Source organism: Anticarsia gemmatalis, chromosome 27, assembly GCF_050436995.1.
Source record: "Anticarsia gemmatalis isolate Benzon Research Colony breed Stoneville strain chromosome 27, ilAntGemm2 primary, whole genome shotgun sequence".
NCBI lineage: Eukaryota > Metazoa > Arthropoda > Insecta > Lepidoptera > Erebidae > Anticarsia > Anticarsia gemmatalis.
The window spans coordinates 5,265,797-5,291,881 of record NC_134771.1 but is presented as its reverse complement, the minus strand read 5'-3'; the positions used below and the strand labels follow the sequence as shown (position 1 = coordinate 5,291,881).

At 35.3% G+C, this 26,085-nt stretch overlaps 3 protein-coding genes across 5 annotated transcripts; all 3 read right to left on the bottom strand.

The window, feature by feature from the left end:
• Nucleotides 1–27: 27 nt before the first annotated feature.
• Nucleotides 28–23,452, bottom strand: LOC142984478 (uncharacterized). 2 transcript variants are annotated; one of them, XM_076132111.1, is made up of 3 exons: nucleotides 23,360–23,452; nucleotides 12,193–12,440; nucleotides 28–290 (listed from the first exon to the last, which is right to left on the bottom strand). In XM_076132111.1, the coding sequence occupies exon 3, from the start codon at nucleotides 214–216 to the stop codon at nucleotides 28–30; it is 189 nt and encodes a 62-aa protein (XP_075988226.1). In that variant the 5' UTR covers nucleotides 217–290; nucleotides 12,193–12,440; nucleotides 23,360–23,452. The 2 variants fall into 2 exon arrangements, with proteins under 2 accessions (XP_075988226.1, XP_075988227.1); XM_076132112.1 differs by lacking the exons at nucleotides 12,193–12,440; nucleotides 23,360–23,452 and adding an exon at nucleotides 5,591–6,034.
• Nucleotides 19,987–22,861, bottom strand: LOC142984477 (putative inactive tRNA-specific adenosine deaminase-like protein 3). Of its 2 annotated transcripts, none has more exons than XM_076132109.1 (2): nucleotides 22,670–22,861; nucleotides 19,987–21,277 (listed from the first exon to the last, which is right to left on the bottom strand). In XM_076132109.1, the coding sequence occupies exon 2, from the start codon at nucleotides 21,223–21,225 to the stop codon at nucleotides 20,047–20,049; it is 1,179 nt and encodes a 392-aa protein (XP_075988224.1). In that variant the 5' UTR covers nucleotides 21,226–21,277; nucleotides 22,670–22,861; the 3' UTR covers nucleotides 19,987–20,046. The 2 variants fall into 2 exon arrangements, with proteins under 2 accessions (XP_075988224.1, XP_075988225.1); XM_076132110.1 differs by lacking the exon at nucleotides 22,670–22,861 and adding an exon at nucleotides 22,500–22,569.
• A 1,164-nt stretch (nucleotides 23,453–24,616) lies between the features above and the next one.
• Nucleotides 24,617–26,030, bottom strand: LOC142984581 (neuropeptide SIFamide-like). The gene is made up of 3 exons (XM_076132314.1): nucleotides 25,968–26,030; nucleotides 25,352–25,488; nucleotides 24,617–24,839 (listed from the first exon to the last, which is right to left on the bottom strand). The coding sequence occupies exons 2-3, from the start codon at nucleotides 25,470–25,472 to the stop codon at nucleotides 24,748–24,750; spliced, it is 213 nt and encodes a 70-aa protein (XP_075988429.1). The 5' UTR covers nucleotides 25,473–25,488; nucleotides 25,968–26,030; the 3' UTR covers nucleotides 24,617–24,747.
• Nucleotides 26,031–26,085: the final 55 nt, after the last annotated feature.

The following is a 26,085-nucleotide window of genomic DNA, read 5'->3' as shown; positions in this document are numbered from 1 at the left end:
ATGATGGGGTCAGTTTAAAAAAGCACGTTAAAACAGTACGAAGAATGAATTGTAGAGTTTCTTAATGCCTGTCGTTTCTCTTTGACGATGGTTCTGAAGTAATTCGTTCTCAATTTTCAGTAGCATGTTTGTTTGACGGCAAAGTGTGGTGTGACGTAGACCTGGCTTCGAAGGGTGACCGAGCATGTGTTTCTGCTGATTGGGGAAGGTCTCCATGGGGCACAGTTGGTGAAATGTGAACCGACTTACGATTCTGCGTGCGGCCTTACGGCTGCTGTGTACTACGGCTCCTGGAAGAAAAGATAAGTCTAGTAAACTGATGGAATAGTAGCGGAGATTTTATGATACAGAGTATATATAGTAAAGGCTAGTAATTTTGTGGGTCTGAATATAGCTGCAAAGAGAGGTTACAGTTGACGGAACGGCAGCGTGTATATTTAGACGAATAAAGTTATTGGGTAGGGGTACGTAACCAAATGAAAGCTGGTATATCTTATGTCTTAAAAACGGTTTTTACAAAGAAGATGGAAGAAAAGATGTCTGGGTTTTGTGTGAGATGATATTAAGAACAATAGGGGTGAAAGATTAGATAATAGACACACAAAATATCTATCAAAGCCTGTCAAGATTATACGACCAATAGCAAATTGTCCTTAACTTAAAGCATTTCATATCATGGGATCTTTGTGTTTTTAACGAGTATCTTTATGAAAGACTAGCTGACCCGCGCAACTTCGCTTGCGTCACCTAAGAGAATGGGTCAAAATATTCCCCGTTTTTGTAACATTTTTCGTTGCTACTCCGCTCCTAGTGACCGTAGCGTGTTGTTATATAGCCTATAGCCTTCATCGATAAATGTGCTATCTAACACTGAAAGAATTTTTCAAATCGGACCAGTAGTTCCTGAGATTAGCGCGTTCAAACAAACAAACAAACAAACAAACAAACAAACAAACTCTTCAGCTTTATAATATTAGTATAGATATTGACCATCATACAAAATGACGTTTCTGCCCCTAAATGAGTCAGTCATAAAGGAGTTAGCAAGTTGTTTTTTTTTAATGTAATGAATTGCTTTCATAGAAATTATTTGGTGATTTTTTAATGTCCTTAATCAGGCTTCCAGAATCTGTGTGTCATAACTGCGCAAAAGTAAGTGACAAATAAGAATAGGACCTTTTGACCTGCCAAATTGAAAGAATTGTGCAGAATCAAAATCACTTTTTGATTCGTCGAAAGACAGCCGAATGATCATCAATCAATCAATATTCAGTGACTCCCCAATGAAAAAGATCTATAAAATTTTATGGGAGTCATTTTTTTATTGGCGAATGAGTTCAGTTACTTTCTTTAAGAAGGCATACTTTTAAACAACTACGAAATTCGAGGGAGGCTAAGCAACCTAAACAAGGACATAACAAAGATGGGAGGGTTGTATAGTAATTAATCAAACTACCTCTGACGGTTGGTCTACAACGCACAAATCTCCGTATAAAATAAAATTCCCGGTCAGAGCAAAACACAATCTTTAGAGGATATCAAGAAATGCTTAGTGAACTTCCCGGAGTTAGAAAGTTGAGGTTTGTTGACCTCTGTGCCTCGAAAAGCACGTAAAGTGGTCGGTCCTGCACCAGACCTCTTATTGTTCCTGTCGGTTATCCATCCCACTCGGCTATAGGAGTGAGGAGATAGAGTATACCAGTGGTTTTTTGTACACACTTAGAAACCTTAAACAATGTCCCGCAACGTTAGCTGGTTTAATAAAACTGTCCGCCGTGGCCGAATGTCGGCTACGAGGAAAATATTATTTATTATTTCCGTTTTTTCTGGACTTCCAGCAATCCTACTCGTGCCTATACAAGATCTTGAAGAAATTATGAGGCTATTACATCTAACAGCTCAACAAAAAGCCCAGGAACTCTTTACTTAGTCCATAAATCGTGTCAAACGTTAGGCAGTCCATCATTTTTTCTTCCACGTGTATAATATATCCAATTGTGTCGTGCATTCTGCTACAATTGGAGCCCAAGGTCGGCTCTAAGTGAATAATTTTGGTTCACAATTGACTGTACCTTAGACCTAAGGCAGGTTAGGTTTCTTAAAGAACTAGGTAACTAAATATACCCATATTTTATGCTAATAAATGGTTTAAAAATTGGAGTGTTGCGAGATATTGAGATTTCTGAATTGGCTGTATTAATTACTAGTATGAAAAAAATACAGTTTAGTTTTTTACGATATGGTACAAGAAACTAGGACCTTATTTTTAGTAGATATATTTTCAATCATTCGTTAACAGATTTTTTTTTTGCCATTTAGGTAGCTTGCATAGACCCCATGCCATATGGCAGGTAGAAAGACAACACAGGGACTTGAGCCTTTTATATAGAAAAAACTATCAATAGATTTTCCTAGCAGTTTTTTTTCTATCAAAGCTGAATCAAATTACACTTCTAAATGTAAAACTCGTCAAATAGATAAAAAGCAATCAAACAACAAAACATAAATTCGATTCCCCAGCGCCATCTACCGCAGCACACATCAAACTAACTTTCCCAATCTCTCCACTAGATGTCGCTACTAGTACCACAAACAATCACTCATCACGTGCTGCAAGTATCGGTACAAAGAAAGTCATAACATAATCCCATTAGTCGTGCAATAAGATAATAGTATTTATATAGAGAAACGGTTTTATCTCGTATTAACTACGGGTCAGTAATAAGGCGAATGACAAATGGGTTTAAAATGGCGTTATAATGCCACTGACGAAGTTATTTTATTAGAAGACGCTAATTACTGGAAACAGTGTTTATAATTTGACTAGCTGACCCGCGCAACTTCGCTTGCGTCACCTAAGAGAATGGGTCAAAATTTTCCCCGTTTTTGTAATATTTTTCGTTGCTACTCCGCTCCTAATGACCGTAGCGTGATGTTATATAGCCTAAAGCCTTCCTCGATAAATGGGCTATCTAACACTGAAATAATTTTTCAAATCGGACCAGTACTATCTGAGATTAGCGCGTTCAAACAAACAAACAAACTCTTCAGCTTTATAATATTAGTATAGATAGCCGCTTAGAAAGAAACGCAAACACCTAATGTAACAGAGTAGTCCCAATAAACGGGAATTGAACTGCAGTTCAAAGTTTAATTACTCACAAAACTTGATACCTTTTCCCGGTAAAATAAGACTGTTAAGTAATCAACAAAAAAGATCCCACGAATTTTCTATCCAGCTTAGCTCGAATGTCACAAAAATGTAGATTTCCAAAAAGGTGTTTAAATTAGGGGCTAATCCCCAAATTAATTTAGCTTTAAACTTGTGTGATAGTGCCATCTTTACGGCACATTTTGAAACTCTTGGCAGTTTACGAAAAAATATAGCAACGGAAAAAAAATATAATAATTTTTTTTTAGAGGTTATCATTGTAGGCTAGGAAACCCATTCATTAGTTAATAATTACTGTATAATATTACAATAGGAGTTCAATTCGATACGTTGATTATATTACATTATTATGATATTTATGAACAAACAATGGAAAAAACTAATTAGTTGTTATGAATTTTCTAGAAGATCTAAACCTACGTCAGGAAATTGCCGCTAATCTATGATTTGTATTGTTAAAAATACACTCCGACATTAAATAAATAAATGAATTAAATAAAAAAATATCACCAATTTCTGTCCCCTTACTAGACAAGGATTTATGAATGAAAGAATTACCCCTAAGTACTCCATTGACCACTATTAAAAAACTGTCAAACGGGCAAGGTTTCATCACGACGTTTTCTTTCACTGTTAAAACATATATTGTGATCATTATTTCCAACACACACATAACTTCAACAACTCATCAACCACTTGCGTAGGCGATAAATGCTGAGACCGCTTGGCTTTCCTTGCTCCCATATTTATAGCAAAAGCATCAAGACAATATTATCCTACTTTCGGAACGGGACTCTTTCCAAAATGAAAAAGAGTCCATCACTCCGCCTCAAGACCCGGTAGAAAACTATGAAATTCTACAAGAAATGTATATGTTTGTAAAAAATCCACAAGCATTATTCGCACTGCAAAATACGGAATAGTTCCCACGAAAATTGTCAATAAAGATGTAATCTTTGATCCTAACTGTAGTCTCAATTGTTTAATAGACTGGACTAATGACAGTTTTATTCATTTAGACGAAAATTCAATTACAGTTTCACATAAAAATCTTTTAAATCTGTCTCAATGGTACTAGCTAATATATTGACTGTTCAAATTTCCGATTTTAGTATAAAACGTGCTACGGTAAAACATCACAACTTTGCCGCGGTATGTCAACTTTGCCATTACAATAAATGATGCTAAATCTACTTCATCGTGAAATATGTAGGTGTTTCAAATTCAAATCTATACTTATATTATAATCTATACTAATATTATAAAGCTGAAGAGTTTGTTTGTTTGATCGCGCTAATCTCAGGAACTACGGGTCCGATTTGAAAAAATCTTTCAGTGTCAGATAGCCCATTTATCGAGGAAGGCTTTAGGCTATATATCATCACGCTACGGCCATTAGGAGCAGTGTAGCAACGAAAAATGTTACAAAAACGGGGAAAATTTACTCTTATGTGACGCAAGCGAAGTTGCGCGGGTCAGCTAGTGTAATTATAACGTAAACCACAATTTCCCTGATCTGCAAAGTTAATATACAAAGTTGAAATTTTTCTACTGCTACGGATCGTAGCAGCCTACCTGCGTAGCTGCCAAGAGTTTCTAATTCATCAGTAGATAGCACCTTAAAACATTTCATTATACACTAACCCTCTTATTCATAAACACACTATAAACCTATTTTAGTTAAAAAACTACTATAATATGTTTTCTCTTTTTCATTTCGCTAAGGAGTGAAAGAAACAAAACTCTTTATTAGGCTTTCGTAACTTTATATATTTTTATGAATAAGAGGGTAAGTCACTATCGACGTATACGCATAAACCAATAATCTTATAGAAAAAGAAACACGTATCCCTATCCTTCTACTTCTCTTCTTTTAGAATGAGAAGAGTTAGCCAAATTAGGCTTTTATTTTCTCTAAAGAAAGCAGACCCCATCGTCATATGGGATACAATGCAAAGAAAAAATATTTTAAGAAAGATCAAATTATTTGATTTTTTTTAAGCATACTAAGTATAGATACATATACTAAACCAAAATAAATAATTTGGAGATGACATGATATTGAAAGAGACTAGATGCACGCAGTGTATTGTTAATATGATGGAATTACCACTTTCTTAATGCACATTTTAAAATAAACATTGGTTCCTAAACATCCAAGATGGCTTTGAATTTAATAAGGTCATGTTACGAGACTTTTCATAGCAGCAGTAGAAATTTGAAATGTATTCGTTAGAAATGGTAATGATTTGTTAATTAATAATTGGGTAATTTTTACAACTATGATTTTTGTTAGAAATTAGTTCAACTGTAATCTGATGACTCAAATAATAAAGGATAATACCTCAACCGGCCAATCAAAAAGATAAAAATAAAACCTGCGATCCACAGAACCGCAATTGATCCACAGTATCTCACCTTAAACTCGAGTCCTTAGCAACACATCAATCACATTCAAAAGTAGTCCAAATATCCGCACAGATTTTTATAACAGAGCCATATTGGCGAAACACATATAAAGATTTTCACCACGACCGTCCCCGTCTTTACAATAAATCATTTCAATCCACCATTTTGTTAATTAAATGACAGTTGGTAAAATGCGCGCGAGCCGATTGCGGAAATCCGTTGATTTTTGAAAATCCAAATCAAATTATGTTTGGCTGGCGTAGCGTGTGGACGTGAAGTGGTTCAACGTCTAGTGCTAAATTGACGGTAGCTACGTAGACGGTCAAACGAATAAGTACGCAATATTGTCATTAATTCACTGGCCAATCGCGGACTGGAGCGAGAACGACGAGTGGATGTTGGGAATTGGGACCACTTGGCTGGCGCAGGGTCACACAATCGTCGGGTCAAGACGACCCGAGATGGGTACTGTGTGTTACACTCACGGTTCTGCACGTCCAACTGTTCGAATTCGGCTTGACAGGCCATTTAGTCATCAAATCGTCAAAAATAACTGATGTAGCCAACTGACAAGATGATTCCAACAATTTCGTATCAAAATGATTTTAGACTTCAAAATTTGCTCACTTTTTCGTTGTTTCTTCTTCAATACGACCATTTTCTTTTACGGAAAGAATCCATTATTAAGTATCGAAAATCCAGCTTTCTGACTAATTATCGACTTCTTTATAAAATCCAAGATGGCTGCTATTTCAAGTACAAACAATCCAATTGCTCCGATTTATTTACAAGTGGCAAATGCGTTTGGAAATATGGAAAAGCGACACTAACTAGATCTGTATCGGTTTGCGGAACGGATCGTAAATGGACTGAATTTTATACACATTCTTAGTGATGTTTTGGTGTATTTTTAAATAAGTTTCAATGGTTTTTACCGTCACGTGTTACATGAAAGGTTGAGAAAGGTCTTTCTTTTCTTTATTCTCAATAAATTAGACCTTAAGATTAATTCAAGATTAGAAGTTTTAGAAACTGTAATACAATTTTGATAATAATGAATCAAAGGTCTATCTTAGTATCTCCTTTTACAACGAAACCCGTTACCTCTTTACTTTTTACTATAATCATAGTTTTTGTAATTATTCCTGTTCACGTTTTGACTCGCATATAATCGCTTTCCTCGCAAGCGGGGTTAAACACAACATGAAAAATAATTTAGTGACTAGTATGAATATAGCTGAAGCCACTGAGATAGTATCAGCTTAGCCTTTCTTCCAAACTATGTTAGAGTCGGCTTCTAGTCTCAGTAGATGACGGAGACGTAGCCGTTATTGGGTTTCCGTCACCTGCAATACTCTGATAACTAGAGTGAATTCGGCTATTAAGTAAACTCTATACAACAAGACTCTGTAAAAAGAAGAACCTTGTACAAGGTAGATATGCATCTTCAGAAACAAAATAGAATCAAATCAACTAGCAGTCAAATTAGTATCAAAACGGTGGGAGCAAAAGAAGCTAAAATAAAAGCCTTGAATGGGTTAAATACATATTTTTTGAGCCGTTCTCCCAAATTATGTTGGAGTCGGCTTCCAGTCCACACCTGATGCAATACCAGTATTTTACATTGAACGACTGCCTTTCGGACTTCCACAACCCAGTTACCTAAGTTATAACACGTTACCGTCCGGTCAGTCTAGTTGTCAGACTTTCAAGTCTCTGACTACTGTTAACGACTGTCTAAGATCTTTGAAAATGACAGTCAGAACCCAAAAATTAACTTGCTTTCCGAAACAAAGAGGAACTCGTTATGTATAAGACGGTCATCCATCCACAGAAAAACCTCAGCAAGCGTAGCTTAACCTCAGAGATCCCGTAATGAAGGTGGTTTGAATGGATAAAAAATTTGTCTGCATGTAAACAGAAGAACATTCCACCAGACAAAACAATAGCAAGAAGTCTTCATTCCTTTTCCCTTGTCTAGCGCAGAATTATTTAATGAAGGACGTAGAGTTACAATTGTAATATAAGTACTGACACAGTTAAACGGTTGAGTGGTTGCAGCTCCTGTTTGTACCTAGACTAGAGGGAGATAGATGTACATGAGAAAATATTAGGTCGGGGAGAAAGTCTTTTCGCATTATAGTATGTATGAACTTGTAATAAAATCTTTTCTCTACACAAAAAAGCTCGATATTTGGGTACCTCACGAGCTCACTGAAAGAAACCTAATGAACCGTGTACTCATTTGTGATTCTTGAAGCCAAAGAGATTTTATTACAAGTTCATACATACTATAATGCGAAAAGACTTTTTCCCCGACCAAATATGTAGTACATACATCTGGAGTAAATTGTGGAATAGCTGGTTCTTTTTGAAGTATTTTGGGGTACTTTTAAACATTCATTGTGAATTTTGCTTGTCTGTTTGTTTGCTTTGAATGGGTTATCTTTGAAGCTTTGTAGTGATTTTGATAGAGTTTTACCGAAAGATATGGAAGTATAAAAAAATATGTAGGTGTTACAAGGAAGAAAAATAGATTTCTGCAAAGAAAATAGAAACAGCAGTGTCTCTATACTCATAACCTAAGTATATTCTTTAGGCAGGGTGTAGCAAATCAGGCAAACTAAGAAATACAAATATTGTGCAATCTTTGACAATTTCTCTACAAACCACAGATTATTTTTAGTCTTAATTTTTACTAACTTAGCATAATTTACTGGAGCTGCAAGTTTTCTTGCTTTTAATAGTCATTTTAACATCCAAATCTTCTCCAACCGTCCTTCAAATCCCTCCCAAGAAACCCTGCCCCTCTTGGAGGACATCAATGACAATTAGCCACAATCACTCGCAATAAAAGAGCGTGTGTACGCCGTGCCTTTTAATTGGTATTCATTGGACACAATTAAATGGCGGCCAAGAGTGGCGTTGCGAATTCTGTTCAGATGTTATGTGATCTTTTTCCTTGAAGGGCGAAGAGGTGTATTGCAGAAATTTTGTGAAGAATATTTTTTTACAGTAGTTGATCTACGTCATGGTATTTGAAACTAAGATATTATGGAGAAAGACATAAGTAATATTATGTTTGTTATATCCGAAGGTGTAGGCAGAAGTGTATGAAATGTGTCTACGTTTTGCCATTTACATTATTAGCATCATGTAATAGGGGGCGAGTAGGTATATCCCATGCTGCAGAATAGGTCCTATTTGAAAATTTTCAAAGGATCTACCTATCTTAAAAGAAAAAGAAAATATTAAGAAAATACTGTTGTTTATTAGTACGACAATAAATCTTATTATTGCTACGACATCTACAAACTTATTTCGCTCATCATTCATTCGTCGCATGGTTAGTGGTCAACCTACTGTCAAAGTTGTTCAAGCCGCCCGAATGCCTTTTGACATGGCTAACAACTGTTATCGCATAGGCAGGGGCCGAAACAAGTTCCATGATCGAAAATACTGATTTTACTGACCAAAAATTCAAAAATACTGACCAAATACTGACCATTTCCAAGCCGTTTTTTGGGTGAATGGTGTGAAATATAAAGCTTATTTTCAGTTATTGGCCTCCACCATCCCCATAGACAACCAGCACCGCCTTTGTATTGTGTTAAATGTCCAATAACAAAAAATCCTTTTGGACAAAAACGCCCATAAACTCCAAAAATTCTAATAAACTCCATTAAACTCCAATAAACACCAAAATCTATACTAATCTATACTTAATATTATAAAGCTGAAGAGTTTGTTTGTTTGATTGTTTGTTTGTTTGAACGCGCCAATCTCAGGCACTTCTGATCCGATTTGAAAAATTCTTTCAGTGTTAGATAGCCTATTTATTGAGGAAGGTTATAGGCTATATATCATCACGCTACGGCCAATAGGAGTGAAGTAGTAACGAGAAATGTTACAGAAACGAGGAAAATTATGACGCATTCTCTCTTATGTGACGCAAGCGAAGTTGCGCGGGTCAGCTAGTCTCTAATAAACTTCCCGTCTTACAAATTTTCGATGAGATTTTACGAATTTTCGATGAGGTCTAACGAATTTTCGATGAGGACTTAAGATTTTTTTACGAGTTGAGAAGTTTTTACCCATTCCAAAAAAGTGCGCAACGCCGCTGAACACGTATTCACTCCAAAAATATTGATTTAAAACAGATGCTATTTTTGAGGTTATGTGATGCTTCAATATATATTATGTGTACGTAGATCATCCACATATACAGAGTATCCAAAGCAGCCCTCAGATATCATCACTGGACAAATCGGGAATGTAAGATTGGCCAACAGCAGAGGAAAACTAAAAAAATATATTGAATTCGGAAAAATACTGACAATACTGACCGATTTTCGAAAATACTGACTTTTACTGACCAGGTCCAAAAATACTGACTTTTACTGACTTTACTGACCTGTTTCGGCCCCTGCATAGGCAACAACCGGGACACACTTTATACGTGCCCTTCGAAGCACGGAAACGCCCAGTTCAAATACCACTATGCGGCCACCCATCTATGGAATGTCCGCGCCAAGGTTGCTTAACCTACTGATCGTTAACCGTTAAATGGTTTTGCCATATGGTTACACAATAACATCCACCTAATATCACAATTTCATATCTAATGAAACATAATACAAAATGGCCACCGCTCTCATTACAATAAGACATCACTTCAACGGGTCCATTTACACAGATAAAGATCAGGGGACAATTACCGAGCACGTGGTCGGAACATGACAAACATGGCCGTCACCAGCTCGTGACGTCACCACGTCAAGGACTTCCCTCGGTCGCACCATGGGATTGGCAAGCATTGTGCTTTTTGTTGCATTTTTTGTGATACTAGTATATATTGGGCTCTGATTGGAATTAGTCATGTGTGGCTTTTGATGGTATTCATTTCAAATAGGGTAGTCAAATCAGCTACTCTTTATGAAATGTCACAAACATATTTTAGTACGTACGTAGTAGGCGACGAGTCCTCCATGAGTCTTCGTGTCTTGGAGGGTCATACCATTTAAGGTCTAACGGTGATTTATTTTTGACGCCAAGTGGCTTGTTTTTGGAGCAAAATGAACATTTTTCCACTGCCTCAAAAAAAAGGTGACAGGAATAAAAAATGGCAATTTGATCCGAATAGGACAGTTGATGTCTTCAGGTAGAACATGAGTATCTTTTGTCCTCAGAAAACTACAACAACCTTCGCATAAATTTAACTACTTCGACGTTAGTTTGACTACTGAAATACGTCCGCCTAACGTAAAATATAATTTTAATGGGTTTCATTGTACTAAAACTAAATATTGTGAAATATCGTGCTAATTCAAAAGCTCTGTTACCCATCCAATGACCAAGTAATCTATAAGATTGGTGTAATTTCATCTATTAAGCGTTAACCATTTTCTCTACACCATCAATTGAGATAGGCATATCCTTTATTTACCAGATTACGTATTTATGTCATATCTATTTACCAAAGATTTGCACAGACCATGCAAGGGTCTAAATAGACCCACAAGTTAGGTCTTTGGAAGCCGATGGGTCCGCATAGACCCTAATCTATAGAAACATTTATTTTACCCAAATTAACGTTGAAGAAGTTGTTAAAAGAGAGAAGAACGCTATAAAAATCCCTTAAGATTAAGGTGTTTCCGGCATAAATATTAAAGCAGCTAGGTTTTGTTTTTATATACTTATATTTTATTAACAACATCAACATAGGTATAGGCACAGGTACACGAAATATACCCATGTTGGGCCATTTTCTAGTTAGTCCCATGTAATAGGGCTTTTTGCCATATACCGGTTAAGTTACCAAACTCTGGGCTACTACAGAGAATATACCATCAGAAAATACCAAGACCTATGATTAGCAGCTCTTGCATACACTACGACCCAAGCTAAAAAGACAGTCCAATTCAAGGTACCGCACTTGGTTGCCTACATCATCACCCTAGCCAAAAAGACAGTCAAAATCATCTCTTTCTCGCAGAAACCTGCATCACATTTCAGTTTCATGTATATTTTTCTAACAAAATACTACGCCCACTACAAATTACTAAGAAGCCAGTGTCCTCAGTCATTAAAACAGGGGCATAACTAATTAACAAACTACAAGGCCGTAACAACTTTAAAAGCTATCACAAAAAAAGATTCAGCCAATTATATCTGGACTGTACATTGCGATCAATTAAACTATCATTAGGATGGGACTACACAATATAGTCTGACAACTTAGTAAAAAGCCTATCCTAGAACATGTAGGATAGGAAATAGGGGTCACAACACTCCAAAAATCAAGCTAGAAAAGTAATTCTCGGGACCAAAACCCTCGATTGGTTGGACTATATCAGATCCAAAAATAAATGATAAATAAATGGTATAGTACATGAACATGGTGTGGATTTTGTAGCTCTTTCAAAGTTAATATTTATTTAAGTCATTACCGCGTTACTTTTTAATCTCGTCAAATATGCGGGAAAACTAAATCCACGAGGACGAACTCGCGGGTGGCCGCTAGTCATCAAATAGGAGACTCGTGCTTAACAAGGGGTATTAAAGCCACTAAAGGGTCAAATATTATCCAAAAATATTCAAAATACACTCACCATTAACAACAGATAGCCGCACAGCACAAATCAATGTAAATTTCAGAAAAACGCTTCAAAAATCGATTCAAATCTCTTCATTCCAAGTCCAATGTTTCCAGTAAAATATGTGGCCATTAATCTTCTGCGCAACGACGGAAGCGACGATGTAGTGTCGTCTCGCTCTAACACGTGTATTTTTGTATGTAAGTCCTTGTCACACGGTTACGTAAGGCACTGCAGTGTACAGGGAGGCAAATCTTCAGAATCTGGAAAGAATGAAATAAGATGTTTCAAAATGGTTGTTAGTTGAATTTTTTTGTAGTTTTTGGTGGAAAATGTAGTTGATATTGTCAATTAGGTTCTAACTTCTTAAGCAGTCAAGTAAAAGAACATTTAAACCCAGTCGCTAACTTTATTATATTACATCCCCTTACTAAATAGATACCATACGCACTTACGCATTTTTACGTATGTAAGTGAAATTTGACCAGATTACATTTGGTATACACCGAGTATACCAAATGTAATCTGGTCAAATAGACGCAGCACAAAGCGATTGGTTAGCAAAAAAATAAATTAGAATGTTTGGCGATATCACACTTAACAAATAACTGCTTATTCTAGCGCTAACGCTAACGTCTTCGTAGTTAGAAAATCACTTATATAAACTTAATTTGTGGTAGTCGTTCAGCCAAGTCAAAAGCTTTTAGGCTTAACCACTAGATATCTTAATTTTACTAGCACTTAACAATACGAAGGATTTTAATTTTTTAACAATATTTAGAGCACTTAACCTTACTTAAAGGTCAAATAAACGGTTTAAAATCGCACTGAAAGACCCTAACATAACACCTTAGTACCATTCATTTCAAATCCGTGAAAAAATTCTAACAACACTTCACTTAAGCACAATTTGTTTTTACCAAACCAAGTTTTCAATTCGGGGGGTCAATAACCTCCAGATTGAAGTTCCCACAGCAACAAAGACAAATGATGCAGGGACACGACGGATACAGTTCATATCATGACTGAAACCCCTCAGGCTCCCCCCTAGAGACCTTGACCAGTCACAAGTTTCAACTGGTTGTAAGATAATCTGAATGCAATTTGATGTTTTATTAACCAGAAGAAATGGAGACGGATTGAAAAATGTAGAGTTGAGAGAAAGAAAAGAGATTTCTGGTGTCTTTATAATAATTATTGAGGGGTTTTAAATAGCTAACATTAATCAAAGAAAAAGTCGTTTTATTATTGAAACAATTTTTAAAAGGCCGTCCACATTAAAGCAGTGATTGACTTTTACAAATCTTATTAAATTTTTATACAAAAATTCAGTAAAAATAATACAATTTTATAAACTTACGCAAAAGCATAGACTTACAGATTTCTGAGTTCCTTAAGAACTTAAAAATCTGCTTCACAATTTTTTATAACGAAATACCGCGGTATTTGTCTCATAAATGCCACAAAATTGTAGTAAATATCATAACGTCCTAATCGAGAAAACAAAATCTAATAATCTCCAAAAAAATTGCCGCCTTAAAAAATCCAAAAAAATGTTGCCACTTTACAAAACTCCTTCATGTATCCAAGACCTAACAATGAACACTAATTTAAAACTCACGTGAAGGAAGCCTGCTGCCATTTAAGATGGTACAATCAAATATAAGTCTTATGTACTTAGTAATAAGATACATGCGTTATGTACACGGGCACGGAAACAGCCAACTACGGCCCGTTTAGAGCAAGATTTACTCCAATAGATTTCAGTGTGAACTGGTTTCTTCTGACCGTGTGTAGTTCTACATTTTCTAGAAGAATTGTACGTTTGAAAAAGAAAAAAAAATTGAAGTAAATTATTCGAAATTCTGAATTAAAGATTTGAAATTATATGGGTAAATTATTGTAGTGGATTTTTTTTAATTAGATTCTAGTTGATATTTGAGACGAATTACCGAAAATTAAATTATATTTAAGAATTTACGCTCAAATAACACTTTATAAATTAATTATCTGTATAATGATTTAACTGTCCACAGACCACAAACACATCGACTCTAACGCCATAATCAAATAAAAAAAAAAACAAATCGAAAATCGAACCACAATCAAAAAAAAAGAACTCACCAAAACGCATCACATCCGTTAGTAACGGAGCAAAAAACGGCCATTTTTCCCGCATCAACCGTTCGAAATGTCGAAAAAGTTTCGTTCATGAAAATTTGACTTAATAAGGAATGCATGCGCCCGCGGTGCGTACAAATCCGGCAAGCGTCTGGATTGCAGTGCTCGTTCGACGCATTCAGTCCCCCCCCAGTTACAACAATTGGGGATATCGAATGACCGTTAAATAGTATCTCAACCATTATTTGGGATGGTTCAAATTGATTATTTCGTTGTGTAGGAGACATACTTTATACAGACGTATGTTAGAATCAAAAGAAAATTTATTCCCATAGCCAGTTGCGCTCACCGGTCGATAAACGATCGTTGGGTTAAGCAAACCTTGGCGCGGTAATTCCATAGATGGATGACCGCATTGTGGTATTTGAACTTGGCATCTCCGTGCTTCGGAGGGCACGTACAACGTCGGTCCCGGTTGTTGTCAACTACAACAGTCGTTAAGCCACGGCTTGAACCACTTTGACACTAGGTTGACCACTAACCATACGATAAGAAGATTGAGGTCAGTAGTCAGTCACTGTCGTTGGCAATTACTGATAGAGGATTAAAATTCCCTCTTTGTTATAGAAGAAGAAAGCTTTTGCATAAGCATATTGAGACAGGGCACGATAATTACTCTCGATGCGTGATTATCGTACGGAAATTACTCAGACTGCCTAAATTCATCGGCAATTGTTTTCATACTTCTTATTTAGCAGATAAATTATCTAGCACTTAAATATAAACTATGAAACTGGCCCACGCTTCCCTTCACCACAAAAAATACCAAACATTTTCTTAAATTTCCCTCTACCCACCCCCATGGGAACAAGGCGTGATATAACAGACCCCTAGTTATACGAGTGACGTTATAAAATGTTTATACACTTATTAATAAGCCATTAGCGGTAGGTTATCGACTATATAAGCTTGGGGTCACAGACGCCCCGTGTACGAACTAGATATAACACAACTTAATGCAATTTAGATTATAAATATGACGTTTGGATTTATCTAGAGCTAAGCTAGACATGAAGAGAGAAGGTGGAATAAGTCTGTGAGTGACTGCCGGCAATAACATATTAGGTCGGGGAAAAAGTCTTTTCGCATTATAGTATGTATGAACCTGTAATAAAATCTTTCCTCTACACAAAAAAGCTCGATATTTGGGTACCCCACGAGCTCACTGAAAGAAACCTAATGAACCGTGTACTCATTTGTGATTCTTGAAGCCAAAGAGATTTTATTACAAGTTCATACATACTGTAATGCGAAAAGACTTTTTCCCCGACCTAATAGACGAAATCGCTAAGCAGGTCCCAAATAAAGGCTCAAAGCCAGTTGCGCTTACCGGTCGGTAAACAATCAGCAGGTTAAGCAACCGTTGGCGTGGTCTCAAGTCATTATACTTAAAAATATTTATTTTATTTTATTTGAGGCGCCCATATACTCCGGTCAATTTAGACATTTGACCCACGACAAATTCAGGGGAAGCTGAAAATTCTTAAAATTGTTTAAATTATAATTATAAACATTGTCTTAAAAGTCCCAACCGATCCCATGTAAGGAAGAAATTTTAGCGGGGTAATAAGGTCCAAAAAATGAGTTTTTCGCGATTTTCTTGAAAACGGTAAGTTTTATCGCAAAATTACCCCAGACATAATTTGTAGATCAGGGAATTTCCTATAAAAAAGGTATCAATAATTTTTTCCCTAAAAGCCACCGCTTCTGAGATATAACGATGCAAAACCTCTGGAAAAGGATTATGTATTGAGAACCATTCCAAAAGTTTTCGTAAGTCTTTAGCATCTTTTTTTACTCGTGAATCACTTGCATCAACATGCTGCTTGGTCGTATCCATCCAAACATTAGCCAGATCTTCTAATTTTTCACAAACTGTATTCATTGCATGCATACTATAAACCCATTTACTTATGACACTCTGTTTTGTGCTTCTTCCTCGAGCAATACCTCCATCTGTCTTCATAGCTTTCATCATAGACTGCTCAATTACCATGTCCGTTGAAGTGCCACAGCTTAATTTGTCTGAACGTCTCACAGTGAAGAATCCTTCTGAAAATTTTTTATAGACTTCAGGATCTATGAAATTCTCTAATTGTAGCATATCCTGCAAGTATAGGTGTGCAGACTTAGCATACGGAAAATGTCCAGACGCGTGAAAGTAAGGAAGCATTTCTTTGACGCAGTTTAAATGAGCTTTCCAATCCCCCATACGTTCAGCTCTTAAAAACTCTTTAAGAATTGAAACCATATAAAAATATTGAATCCAAAGTTTCGCTGTTGGTCCTCGTTCCTCATAATCCTTAAGTTTTTGATTCAGTTTATTAAGTAAAGCTCCAGATATTTCATCATTTTCAATATCATTGTATGAAAAAATTTTATCTACTATATTTTCGATATTAATTATTAAATCAGCATCCATGATGTCATCGATTTCAACTTCTTTTAATATTATAATTGCTAAAGCAAGTTGACGTAGTGTATGAGTGTATTATGACGCTCGCAATTTTTTGCATCGTTATATCTCAGAAGCGGTGGTTTTAAGGGAAAAAATTATTGATACCTTTTTTATAGGAAATTCCCTGATCTACAAATTATGTCTGGGGTAATTTTGCGATAAAACTTACCGTTTTCAAGAAAATCGCGAAAAACTCATTTTTTGGACCTTTTTACCCCGCTAAAATTTTTTCCTTACATGGGATCGGTTGGGACTTTTAAGACAATGTTTATAATTATAATTTAAACAATTTTAAGAATTTTCAGCTTCCCCTGAATTTGTCGTGGGTTTACTGATTTTTTGGTCTAATTTGACCGGACTAATAGCCATTTGCGCTCACCGGTCGGTAAACGATCTTTGGATTAAGCAACCGTTGGCGCGGTCATTCTATAGATGGGTGACCGCATAGTGGTATTTGAGCTGGGCGTCTCCGTGCTTCGGAGGGCACGTAAAAAGTCGGTCCCGGCTGTTGTCTATTAAGATAAGAGTCGTTAAGCCACGTCAGAGGCCATACGGGCGAATTGAACAACTTTGACACTAGGTTGACCACTAACCATACGACAAACAAATTTAAAATAATGTCCAAAAACAGGGCCTACGTAATTCCATTTTAAACTATTGAATGGAGACTTAAAACGTCAGCTAGCACTTATTTGAACAGCAGATCATATCTAAATGAGTATTAATTGCAATTAACGAGATCGTACTCAGCATCCGTTGTTTGTCGTCTAATAAAGTCTAGGCATTTCTCGACTAATCCTTCATTCATTGCCAACTTTAAAACGATCTAAAAGGATGAAAGATTTTTTCAATCTGACTACCAATATTTAAAACCTCACACCAAGCCCTTTTTCAATACTAATATCATAAATGCGAACGTCTAACTTTCTGTCTACCACTCCTTCAGTGCTAAAAGGCTGAGCCTATTATAACAAACTTTAGCCTGCAAAACTCGAAGATTAAACATAGGTACATTCTCCCTTTTTAAACACTGATCAAGCAAACGACATAATTAGGCGTTATAGCTGATCGCTTTCTATTATTTAAATAGATCCAGTATCGATTTGTTTAGGCACTCCGCCGGACATAGAATTTAAGATCACTAGATATATGTACTATCAAGATAATACGAGTATGATAGCTCTCAAGATTATTGATTTTAATGACTGAATTTGTGGTCTAATGATACCTGAAAAGAAGGAAATTCCCACTTGGAACCCTCGTAGCTCAAAGTCAAAAAGTCTTAAATGTAATCCAATCCGAATAGTGACCATCAGCAATCTATATGAATATTATAAAGTTGAAGAGTTTGTTTTAACGCGCTAATCTCAGGAACTACGAGTCCGATTTGAAAAATTATTTCAGTGTTAGATAGCCCATTTATCGAGGAAGGCTTTATACTATATAACATCACGCTACGACCAATAGGAGCAGAGTACCGGTAAAAAATGTTATAAAAACGACATGACCCATTCTCTCTTATGTGACGCAAGCGAAGTTGCGCGAGTCAGCTAGTATAACATATAGTCCTTACACACCAATATTCAATCATTTTGAAGAGCTCAAGGCCAATCAAAGCAATCAGGCAATCAGCTAGCATCAATAGATGCTGATTGATTGTGCTGCTTCAAATGTGATGTCTGCGTTAACAATGTAGCTAATCTATTAGAATGCTTAGTAGCTAGCTCGTAGAATTAGTCTAGGTGGATATATTTCACGGGGCAAAGAGTATCCTATGTGTTAATCCAGGTTTATAAGCTATCAGTGTACCAAATTTCATTAAAATCCGTACCTTTGCTTTTTCGAGAAAGAGTAACAAACATACATATATCCATACTTACAAACCTTCGTATTTATATTATTATTGTTGGAATAGATACCTACTAGCTGAAACAGGCTTTTTATAAAAAGTAAAATCTCTGAACGTAGACCCAGTGCAGAGGACTTTCGGTTGACTGTCCTAACAATCGGGCGATTGTAGTGCAATGGCCCTTACCGTCCATTATGATGTAGCGAAACTTTTCAAGTTGTTTTGCGACAGAATAGAAAATATCTTTAAACAATAGGTACTATGTAACAGGCTAGCCTTTCTTTCAATAATTAGACAGTAAGACTATAAGTTGGAGAGTAAGAGTAGAGTATACAAAGACCAACTGTCTGACCTCCACAACACAGTTACCTGGGTTATAACACGATACCTCTCGGTAAGACTGGTTGTCAGACTTTCAAGCTTCTGACTACTGTTAACGACTGTCAAAGATTTTCGAATATGACAGCCGGGACCCACAATTTAACGTGCCTTTAAAACAATACTATATATTCTCTGCAAGTAATGATCGCAGCCCTCAAGCCATAGATCAATTGCAACGCATCCTGTCTTGTTACGCTGTTATGTAAGTAATAGAAGACTGCTATGTAGTCTATGTACTATAGTTTATATAATAATGTGACGGAGTATACGTACCTAGCAGGGGCTGGAATATTTCAATGACTGAAAGAACTATATGGTACCTAAATATATAACTCAAAAGTGACTGACTGTCTGACATACCCCGTTAAAACTTATACAAAAAAAAAACGCTATTGAATAGATAAACTACCGCTAAATGTACTCAGAAACCGGGGGATAGTGATCTTTCAACGCACAGCCAAAACCACTAGACGGATCGAGCTAAAATTTGGCATGCGGGTAGATGTTATGACGTAGACTTCGTAGATATATACGTAGGTAAGGATTTTGATTAATTCAACCCACAAGGGGATAAAATTGGGGATGAAAATTTGTATGAAAATTCTGTTCTAAGCCACAAACCACGCGAACGAAGTCGTGGACAAAAGCTAGTAATACATAGTAGTATACGGGAATAAATATGTTCGCGTCTCGAAGAAGACGCGAAACGAGGCTCACTATTAATTTATCATTGGGCTAAGGATGATTACATAGATAAATTAAGTTTTTTTTCTACATTTCACACGAAAAAGCTATTCTGGTTAAAATCAAAGATGTGACGAAAAACAGTGATGAGTTCGCCTGCTCGGAATTAAAGTTAAAAATGCAAATTCGCTTGGCTTTAACTAACTTTTCATTAGAACTATTTACGGACAACACAAAAAAGACTCTCAAATTGTATTCTTAGTATAAAATTTATTTCATAAATCATTATACAGTCAATTATACTTATTAATTACGATTACAAATTCAAGAAATCGGTAAACACTTCAAAATGATGATTTAGAGCTGGTATACATTGCAACTTAGTTTTTGAGCCTAATGCTCCTAGCTCATGTTTCATACAGAAAAATACTCTATTAGTCCTAGCATGGACTAAACCCATAGCACACATAAGGCAAGGCTCCCGAATCAAATAGACATAGTAACCCGTACATAAATACGGACAATTTACAGTCTTTTTCATATTTTCCATTTCTTCCTTCGTGACATAATCTTTGGCGCCAAATTTGACAGTTGGGAATCTTGCTTTTAAATACGCTAGTACATCCTTGTCTATGCCTCGTAGGTTGACAGGATCTTCCGAGTTCGGATTCCAAACGCCACCTCTTTGAGTTTTAGCCACATTATCTATGGCTATCATGGCGGAATGCTGTGTAGGATGTTCTTTCCTATTATCGAAAGCGATTGCTACAACTGATTTAGATCTAGGTTCAACCACTACGGTAGCATTTAAATCTTCTCCGATAACATCAACTGGTTCTAAATCACTTTTTTCCTTACTCAAATAGTATTTGGCTACTTCGAAAGCCATGCCCATGAAAAGCCTATGACTTCTTAGCTGTAATTCAGTGAAACATTCAGGACTGACCAATCTTTCCAAATAGTTATCAACGTGGAAATTTACCGACCATGTTCGGCACCATTCATGATACTGTTTCTTTAACTTCGGACTCACAGATGGTACTTCAATAGTTCTATAATATTCAAAGTACTCTAGCAGTTCATTTGCATGCTTTTCCAAGTATTTCTTCAAGCTTTTATGAGTCTCATGTTTTGGGTAAGTCACTGGGAATAGTAAAACTTCTTTACGGTACACTCTTTTCAAATGCGAGAGTTCTTTGACAGGTATTTTTTCATTTAAAGTTGTTACAATTTCTGACAACGTTTTTATATCTCTCACCATGCCAACGTACACTTTGATCAACGGTAATGGCTGCGATAGATCATCACTTACAATTGCTTGAAGAGGTTCCTTGGATTCCACTAAGTTTACCATGAAATCGTCCAAGGTTTCTCGTAGCTTGGACTTCTTACGGACTGGCTCTATTGTAATTGGTGTTTCTGATCTTGAATCTATTACTATTGGCGCTTCGTTTGTTGGGTCTTTTGCCTCAGCTGTCTTTTGCTTGTCCTCCATTGTTGTTTTTTTAAATTAGTGTCTGTTTTCCCGCCAATTCTTCTTTATCTTGCTGAAAATAGACAAATACACTTCCATTCATGACACACCGCTATCAATTTTAAAACAAAATTTTAAAACGAAAACGTAAAGCATATTATTTATTTAAAAAATAATGAAAACTTTTTAGGCTTATTATTATAAAAAATAAAATAAATATTAGTTTAAAAATAAAGACAAAAACATGCACTGTAAACTTAATATTTAAATTTTAAGTTCAAACACTACAGTAAATTATTAAAAAACTACAATAAAGTGATAGAAAACCCTGATGCAGAAACAACCAATTTGAATTAAATAGAGTCACATTATATAACAACAGATTTTACTTTCTTTTCTTCATTCAGATGATAAAGATCAAAAAAGGGATACCAAGTGGCTTTCTCTGGTCTCTGCCTACCCCTATAGAAAAGAGGGGTGATTTTATGTATGTATGTGTGTATGTAGAGTCACATAATTAGCAGTATAAAAAGAATGAAAGATATAACATTCAGAGAGAAAACTAACTCTTATTATAACAATAAACATAGCTTTATTTCAAACATATTGGTTGTATCATACATTTTGCTTTCCCAGCATTCAAACGCAAGTCAAAAATAATAATCAAAACATCTAAAAATTATATTAATATTCCCTACAACACTATTCTACTTAGTCAATTGAAAAGCTAAGACCTACATCAACAAACGCTTCAATATTTCTCAATAATTTCCTTTGCATTATTTTATTATTTATCTAATCTTAAAGATACCATTCCTAACCGTTAGATAAACATTACATTATATCACTGAAGTCAATCACAATCTCCACAAAACATTTTTTGTATAATATAGGCATAATGGAAAAACTATTTCTATAATAATGATACTGTATAAGTCCTTATTGGACCACTTATACATATTCATAGATAAATACCAATGTACACTTCACTATCATAAATTATATTAATTGTAGCTATACAAACAAGATAGTGTATCATATTTAAAGTGCATGTGTGCATTATAATAGAATAAATTTGAATCTATATCTTATATGCGCCTTAGAAGTGAATAATCAACTTTTAACGCGAAAAATTGTCATCTGCACCTGATTTAACGTACAAGAAAAAGCGTAAAATCACTGCCTGTACTACTCAAATGCTAATTATCATTAAGAACGACAGTTTTAGAGCATTTTAGATAATAACTCAACCCGTCAATTACACTAGTTGTTGACAAAAAATCTGTTAATTATACCTTTTAAGTTTGTCCATTTAAAAACACCGATATAACACGTAACACGCAACAGGTGCATGTGAATTCAAACACAAACGCTGAGCTAAAGTACTACAAGTTCATAATACCATAAATAATACGATTAATTGATGAAATACGCATAAAAATAAGTAAAATAATCTAACATTTACCTTAGGTTGGACTTCGGATTTTGACGTCAAGTACGCTAGAGGATGCAATGATTTTTCATCGCATGTAGTAATATCTCGCGTACAATATTAGACTGAAGCACAGTAATTGTCCATTAATTGCTTATTTATCAATTAAAATTTGATTTGCCACACACGTAAATCGCAAAAACTAGCAGCCATTAGACAGATTAGGTTTTGTTTTCGTCAGAGAAACGTGGTTGTTCATACAAGATTCTTATTGGTCAAAAACACTGCAACAGGTCCGACAACCAATCAGAAGGCGAATTGCTTTGACGTCTCGGTTTTCACAGATTATATAAAAATTATTTATTTGTAGCATAAAACGAACTTTTGAAGAAAAGTTCCATTTCAGGATCAATGTGTGTCCTTATTCTGTAACATTTTAAGGATTTAAAATATTTTTTATGAATTGAAATTTTAGCTCTAAAAATTAACTCAAACATAACACTTATTACGAAACACACAAAGCTGTGTACAATTTTCAGATTATTCTAAGAAGTGATATTTTTTACTTTAAGTACCTACCTAATTGCAACCAATTTAAAGTTGTTTACTAGAAAAAAGTAATCTTGTTGATAAAATTTGTTTAAGCAGATAAGATGTTTATAAGGCAAACGTAATAGTATAAGGGCATTTTTTATGGGAATAGTAGTATTTTCACTATCGTACCTGCATCATGCCGACATGAAAAAATCCACTTGTTTTAACACTTTATTTTACACGATATTGTTCTAAAGAACTAATAGTTCGTCACTGTACACCATACAATCATTACTAATTCAATAATTATAGGAATTTACCGCATTTAGAAGATTGATAACCTTTGCTTATCTAGGAAATTATGTTGTATCGAGAATGTTTATAAATATTACAGTGAGAGTCTGATAGTCTTTAGAATGATTTAGTTTAATCCCTGACATGGAAGAGCATAATTAAAGCATAGGTACCTAATTAGAGCATAAATGCTTGCTTCGTCTGGTTTACAGTAGTAGATAAGAGACGTTTTTATTTATACTTAATTGATAACCAGCCTCCATTTGAACCTTATGATAGCTTGATTTCCTAATTTAAGAAGGAATAGGCATTAGGCCATCAATAAGAGATAATTTTTAAACACGATTACAGAATAATCCTTTCCGAAATGTCACATTATCAAGAACACTACCAAAAGAGACCTGTTGCTTAGATTTACCAGCTGAAAACTGAAGCTCAATGGCCACCTGTAGGGCCATTGTGGAGGACAAGAGGGCAACCCTCCTCACTGTGATATTGCAACCTCGAATATATACGACGATTAACGCCATCTAGTAACTAACACCGACACTAACATCCCTTTTTTCAGCTGGAGATTCTTGTGCGGCTTAAATACTCTTTTTTTTGGTTTCAGAGCTTGTTATAGTAACCTAATAATAAAAAGCGATGTTATTATTTCAGTAAATTAGTATATCATCTTCCAGTAAGTAGTATTCCAGTAGTATTTCCAAAGTTAAATATTGACCAATCTATCGTTCTAATAGCCAATAACCGCTAAATTAAGTTGGTAGTCCATTAGATCTAATCCTGGGCACACACGGTGAAATCTCGTGGTCCCTGACGCAATTAAGAGGTTTATCTTAGCAAGTGTTAGTTGAGGAGAGCTGATATAAGTTAGTTTGGACCTGAGGGGCGAGAAACAGAATGATGGTAGGGGAGCAAGAAATAGCTATGATATTGCAGTTAAATTGCACCAACATGAATTAAAAGTTTAAAAAATACCAAACACTGAATTAATACATATTTTCCCCGCAAGTGACATACTGTAGTCAGTGATGCATATAATTTTTTAATAATATCGGTTTAAATCCCGCTTGTATGTCTAAAATAAAAAAAAAAAAGATATGATAAAATTAAAAAAAGTAGTTAGTATTTTAACTAAAAAAAATACAGTATTATTTCATTACATTTATTATTCATACATTTTTGCCGACATTAACATATTAACTGATTATTAGGAAGATATTATCACATGGCGAAAGGCTACATTTCGATAGACATAAAGTTAAACACGCGATGACAAATTACTTATTTTCCAAAGTCTGGTAAAACGCCTGGCAAGTTTCTGAGGCAATCTCGCACAACGCCGACAATGCTCTGCCAGTGCTATCGTATTCTGAAAAAAAAAAAGAATTTGACAGTTAAGGTTTTTTAATTTTTTCTTCTTTTTGAGTATAGCTATATTTTTTTTTGTTTGATGTTTCTGAACGCGAGATACATATAATTTTATAACCTGAAAGTTAAAGATGCCTAAAAAAGTTTTTAACAAAATAATTGTTAAGTTACTTTTAGAAGTTTCGAATCATAAACAGTGTCTTTATATCAGTACGCATGGGAGTCATTTCAAAAGTAAATTTTATTGCCTTTTTCGTGCACCCATGGGCTTTGCCGATCTACACAAAAATGCATTTTATTAAACACAGTAGACACAATAAAACATTTAATAAGTTATTCTTTCAGAAGCACTTTTAAGGACTTGCAAACAACCAGTTACGCAATTGAATTCATAAACTATACCGCGATAAAAAAAGTTATGTGACAAAAAAAACAATCAAATATTTTTATTTTCCTTTAAATTCTCTGACTATAGCAGAGTCTACAAGAAGCTACAATAAAATAAATTCTCACCAACAACTCCTCGTTTTCCAAAGATGGATCCATTGAAGGGCGGCTTCCTGTACGTGGCATCAGTACCGTCCAGCAGACAGAGCACCACGGCGATGACACACACGGCGATGATGAAACGCATCTTTGATAATGGAGATCTGTTAAAAAAGAAAAAACCCATTATGATACTAAAAAAAGCCCTGTTATTATGTGTTTGTATATGTATATAAAGTTAGGCCGTTGCTCTGAAGGCAAGAATTTCTGATTTCTGTAATTCAAATCCATGTAGTGTATTGTACTATTCTGTGGAAGAATCCTCCCGTAGTGAGGGAGGGGTAGGCCTTGAATCCACCACTTTGAATTTCTTTCAAGAACTGTTTTAAAAAAATGCCTTGATTGCAATTTTTTAACACAAAGTTTTCCTTCACCATTAGAACAAGCGACAATTATTTCGAACACGTATCTTTGAATACTTCATTGGTGTGTTGTTATGAAAACTCAACTACTTGGGTCAGAATGATAAATACGACTTTGTTGCTTGTTTCTTGTGCATTTTTTTGACATAAAATAAATTTTAATTTATCAATAGATGATTTTAAACTTTAAAATGATGAACTAGTTATAAAAAGCTACTTACTGAGATAGTAGATCTTAAAGTCTTCAAGGCTCAGCAGAAACTGATGCAACTTCACAATTTTCATCTCCTTTTATACCCCTGTACTGCCTATAATTGTGTTTGAAAGCAATCAATTTTG